General features: G+C 48.0%; 1 protein-coding gene across 1 annotated transcript; it reads right to left on the reverse strand.

The window, feature by feature from the left end:
- Window positions 1-350: 350 nt before the first annotated feature.
- On the reverse strand, window positions 351-4,762 carry ADIPOQ (adiponectin, C1Q and collagen domain containing). The gene is made up of 3 exons (XM_072868241.1): window positions 4,647-4,762; window positions 1,331-1,550; window positions 351-877 (listed from the first exon to the last, which is right to left on the reverse strand). The coding sequence occupies exons 2-3, from the start codon at window positions 1,542-1,544 to the stop codon at window positions 351-353; spliced, it is 741 nt and encodes a 246-aa protein (XP_072724342.1). The 5' UTR covers window positions 1,545-1,550; window positions 4,647-4,762.
- Window positions 4,763-5,589: the final 827 nt, after the last annotated feature.

Genomic DNA, 5,589 nt, shown 5'->3' on the forward strand with positions numbered 1-5,589 from the left:
GAATGTGATATTTAAATGTAAGCAATTTTTCTCTTATCAGCTTTAAATGTAAAAAAAGTTTAGCCCATCTTGAGAGTTACTGTTTCATGATGTGGCAGGAGTGATGTTTGACTTTGGGCCCAGGTTTCCACAAGGAGAGCAAGAGCAGAGGTAGAAGTGAACTCTTGGCCCCATGGAAGTCACTCATGTATAACCTCACTGATTTCGCAGGAGATACGGTCCACCCTTGGCAATTGTTGCCCCTGCAAAAGGCAATTTTCTGGTAAATACAGTATACCTATAGTGCCAGTGCCCCAGGACGCCGTCCGGCGTTAGGCCACCTTGTCCTCTCCCATGTAGTACCCCCTGCTTTAATGGACATCCAGGTCTGGGTACAGGAGGAAGCCCATGAAAGTGGAATCGTTGATGTTGTCAGCATAGACGCCGTTGTTGTCCCCTTCCCCGTACACCTGAAGCCAGACCTCATCTCCAGCGCTGAGGTGCAGCAAGACGGAGCCACTCGCTTGGTCAACGTTATTCTTCTGGAACTGGTCGTAGGTGAAGATCACCGCCTTGTCCTTCTTGTAGAGGCTGACCTTGACATCTGTCAGGTAGACCGTCAGGTGGTAGGCAAAGTAGTACATGCCGGGGATGTTGCAGAGGAACTTGCCGGTGCTGGCGTCGTAGTGGCTCTGCTCATTGTAGAAGATCTTGCTGAAGCGGATGGGGATGTTGGGGTGGGGGGCTCGCTCCGTCAGCCCCACGCTGAAGGCAGAGCGGTAGACGAAGGCGCCTTCGCCCTTCTCCCCCTTCTGCCCTGGGTAGCCGGGAAATCCTCTCGGCCCTTCCCGCCCCAGGACTCCTATTTCGCCTTGGTCACCTTTGGGGCCTTGCAAACCTGGGGGACAGAGTGGGGATGGGGAGTTGTTTGCACTGTGCCAGCAGCCACTACCCACCGGCCCGAAACGCAGAGGGGTCTGTGGCATGAGGATCTGCTCGGCAGTGTGGAGCAAGAGGTGTCCCCTGAGGAAAGGCTGGATGACCTCAACACCCCCCATGAGCTGAGTCAGAGAGTGGAAAGCCCACTCACCCCCCTGGCTGTGTGCAGAGCTGCCGAGAGCAGCATGCCTGAAAAAACATCGTTAATTGGAAAAACAACCACCAGACCAAACTCTTCAACTTGGGTTGTGGAATCTCCATCCCTGGAGATATTCAAAAGCCATTGGACAAAAGCCTCTGGACAAAGGTTGGGCATGGACCTACCAGATGTGAGAGACCTGCCGGGGCTGGCCCTGAGGGCTGGGGCTGCCCACGGGCTCTAGCACCGACGTACCCCTTGCCCCTCACCAACCTTCCTCTCCTTTCTCTCCCTTTTGTCCATCTTTTCCATCTTTCCCGTCCCGGCCTGGGAGCCCATTGTGGCCAGGGTAGCCAGGCGCTCCTCCCATCCAGTTGGCACATGGCATTTTGGGGTCGGGCTGGACCTCCTGGGTGGCCACCTCTGTGCAATGGGGAGCCATCAGCAGCAGCAAGCAAAGGAGGAAGCCTGCTGGGCCCCTCATCATCGGTTCCTGATGTGGACGATGGCTTCGTTAGCTTTAAAGGTTAACAGGAAAAAGAAAAAAATGTGAAGAAAAACCCTACCCTTGAACAATGGAGAGGCCTAGAAGACTAAAGTTTGAATCAATATGTCCAAAGGAAAGCAATTCTGCTTGCCCCAAGGGCCCCTCCACATCCAGCATGGTGCTGGCGTGAGCTCCATGAGCCAAGTCGGAATGGGGCTCCTGGGAGCAGTGTGGGCTGCAGCCTGGGAGCACATCCAGCACGGAGAGGAGCAAACGCCAGAGTTACTCCCCCAGCACTTGCCTCTCTTTGCACAGGCACAGATGTAGCTCTGGACCGAGCACAGCAGATGCCCGGGTATCCGTGGCCGATTTCTTTGCAAAGCTCTGCTCAATTAGCCATGATATGCTCAAACTTCAGCCTGGCTGAGTGAGCAGCTGATTGGAAGTACAGGTCTGGCAGAGCCTGTCTCAAAACCTCAGAAGTCTTTAAACCACCTGCTCAGCTTATCGCTGCGCGTACAGCCCACTAACCTGAGTCTATCTAGTGTGAAGAGAAACTACAGGCAGGCTTTCCATCTCCTCTGAGTGACCGTATGAAACTACGATACTGTTTTTTTCCACCCAAATTATGTTTTTTGATTATGGGAAGACAAGTTGCACAGTGTTTAGGCACACTAGCATCATATTCTTCTTTAATCTAGTTGCTTTGCTAGTCAGAGCAACTAGTGCAGCTCCCCAGAACCAGGTTGGTGGTGACACCCTACGGCCAGCCTGGGGCTTTGTCCCAATGCTCCCAGAAATCAGTGGGATCTTGGTGGGCTTTGGGTCAGGCTTTTAGGAAACAGATATTTTAAAATTACTATTGTTGTGTGATGCTGCTCCCCGGGCGGAGATTATACAATAAAGGTATCCTGTTATGAGGATTGTAAGTGGCATAATAGGCAATAAAAAGTGAATAACAGCATGGCCATTAGAATCCCTTAGCTCTATAGTTTTCAAGAAAAATAATATTTCAGAGCAATTCCTTTGCAGGGTTGATTTTCCTAGGCAAGCTATTTAAATGTCATATTTTAAATAATTTCTTATTAGCTCTCATGTAATTGCTTCAAAGGAAGCTAAATAACAAAGAGGTTACCATGATTTCAGTTTTGCGGGATATTGGGGGGGGCTTTGAAGAAAACTTTAAAGCTCTGCTTAATGACTTTGGTGGGCAGTACCTAATGCATAAAATCAGGGAACTCCTAAAACTGTGCCCACCCTGCTGGGCTCTGGCACTCCAGCAGCCACGTGGCACCCTGCGATGGGGCCATGGCCCTGGCTTGGAGGCAGTTTTGGGGCTGAGGGTGCTATGGGGTCCAGCGGCCACAACCTGAACCTTAGGCAGTGTTCCTGCATCTCTGCGCTTTGGGAAGCAAAATGCCCCTTTGCAACAAGGGATGTAGCAATAGTCCGTGAACCAGGGCAGACAAGTGAAACAGATATCTATAAATCCTAAAAGTGGCTTGGTTTGGCAAGCGAGGGTGTGCATATTTGGGCACACTGCGACATGGCCACTTTGCCATGCCCCAGTGGATGGCACTAAGCAGAGGGACCCCTCTCCCCCCACCTGGGTCCCCTCCAGCTAGACTACGTGCATGCACCCCTCCAAAATCAGCACAGGATGTCTGGGGACATCTAACTGCATGAAAACATGCTAGTGTTCAATAAAGATCTGCCTCAAAATTGCATTTCTTGAGCTGTGTTTTGGTGATTTTGATGGGGTTAGTTCTTTCTCATATGCTGCCTGGAACTCAAATATCATTAAAATTTTGGCGACGTGTGCCCCAGAGCCAGGTCTTCTGCCGGTGCAAAAGAAAACCCTCCTTTAAGGTCAAAAATGCTGCAAATTTCAGGCAGTCCGAAGCAGGGCTGCAGGGAGATTTCCTGGCAGACGCCTGTCCAGCTTGCTATGAAAGGCTCGAAGCAATGCCTGTCCCACAGCATCCCTGGGCGGCTCTTCACTGCGGATATGTTACACAGTCTAATTTTCTCCTTTCTCATAAGAAAAGTGTTGTGATATGCAAACAGAAAACTACTTCTATTGCTACAGTTCGACTCAACCACAAGTGGTTTGCTTGTTTGAGAATCAAAGCAGTTCTCTGGCATAAGTATGTCTTACAAAGGGAAAGGTTTAAGCTACGTCTGCTAGGTCTGACTTTAAACTCTGGTTTAGGTATGATATCCCTTTACTATATCTTTCCCGTTTCTTTTTGTCTTTCCATCTGATGCCCAGCAGTGTCACGCAAAATAATCTGCTAAATTTGAATCTCAGTTGTACGTTTCGGACAAGTAATAGATGAACTAAGTACTCTTGGTGGCTTTCAGTTAATACAGTAGCTGCCAAGGGAATAAAAGCTCATATGCATTATGTGAAGCTTATTCATTTAACAGCAGAAATCAGCATATCATCCATAAGAACAATGCCATTCATAAGTGCTACATAGTGATTCAGAATTTAAATTTTACATAACACTATATAAATATTATAGATTTTTATATATATAAAAAATAAAATTTAAAAAAAACACATTAAAAAATCCATCGGTTTTTCAACTCCAGTATTTTCTTCAAAGGGTATTAACCAGGGGTTTGGCTTATGTTGATCTTTTTTTCTTTTTGCAATTGCTTGTAGCATAGTTTTTGCTGAGGTTCCAGCAGTGACTTGCTCCAGGGGGCTCACACCTTAAATCTGGGTGGTGCAGGTTTCTGGCAAGGAACTGATACGACTCCAGGAGATTTGGGGCAAACCCAATCTTCCCGGGAGTCTTCGAGGAAAGAGGTGAATTGAAAGGTGTCAGTGCAGTACTCGCTGTTATAGCCATGTGGTTTTTCACTGTTGTTCCTGACTACTTTTGATTTACGAGTTTTGATCTCTAAATAGTGTTTCCAAAAACAGGAGTATGAATCTAAGGGAGATCGGCTATTCTTGGTTTAAAATACTCGCTGGCTATTCTGAGAATAACTCTAAGAAAGGAAACTTCTTGCAAACAGAAGAGAAAAGAAGCCCAAAAGAAGAGAAAATCCTGAACTTAGTAAGAGGGGAAAAAAAAAAATCATGCTTACCAGCCGCTTTGAGTCCTAGTTGGCTTGCTGCAGTCTCTTTACAAATGAAGTCCGGCTACCACATCGCTATCCCTAAGGGCACGGGGAGCTGTCAGCTCAGACACTGCATTTTCCATTTGCTATTGCGCATGCTGACCTAAAAGTTGGGTTTTCCCATTAATTTTTCCTGGCCATCACTTATGTTTTGGACCACTTATATAATCCAGTCACACTGGGATAGCTTGCGAAGATAGCCTTAACGGGGAAAAGAGGGGTTTGGGAATTTGATAGGAACTGAAGAAGCAATGGTTTGCTGGAGAAGCCCATGTGAAAGCCTGCTCGTCCAGGGGCGGGCTTGTACAGCACAAGCTGCTGCTCCATGTAAATTGGGAAATGCTGTTAGCAACTGATGGAGAAAGTGTGTCTACAGCCTTGCGTTAACACTCTCAAATGTTTTTTTTCAATGTGTTAGTAAATGAATTATTGTGTGGGAAGTTTTGGCTTCTCCTTTTAATGGCAAGAGCCATTCCTGCCTGGAGGCTGCTGCCACACCAAAGAAGGGCAAAGCTGCCTGGGGGGAAGGGCAGCACCGGGGGAAGAGTTTCGTCTTAAGCCAGCCAAGCGCATGCCAGCGCTATTGTAAATCATCAGAGTAATTTCAGCCCTATGGATGGCTTTCAACCTATCACACATTTTGGCTTTAGGTCAAAACAAAGTTGTCTTTTCCCTGTGTCTCTCTCCTTCCAAAATGGAGGTTGAACCTCAGAGAGCGGAGGCTTTCCTCTCCAGCCGCCCTGGGGCAGTTCAAGGTTAGCTAGGTGGGACTTTGGCAAACCTGGGCTCACAAAATCAGACCAGGAAAAAATAGTGTGATGCGTGTTGTTGCAACCTGGCATGGGGAGCCAGTGTCAGGGAGCTGGTGTCCTTGGGAGAGGGGAAACTCATCCAAATGAATGTCAGCAGG

This window comes from Ciconia boyciana, chromosome 7, assembly GCF_034638445.1.
Source record: "Ciconia boyciana chromosome 7, ASM3463844v1, whole genome shotgun sequence".
NCBI lineage: Eukaryota > Metazoa > Chordata > Aves > Ciconiiformes > Ciconiidae > Ciconia > Ciconia boyciana.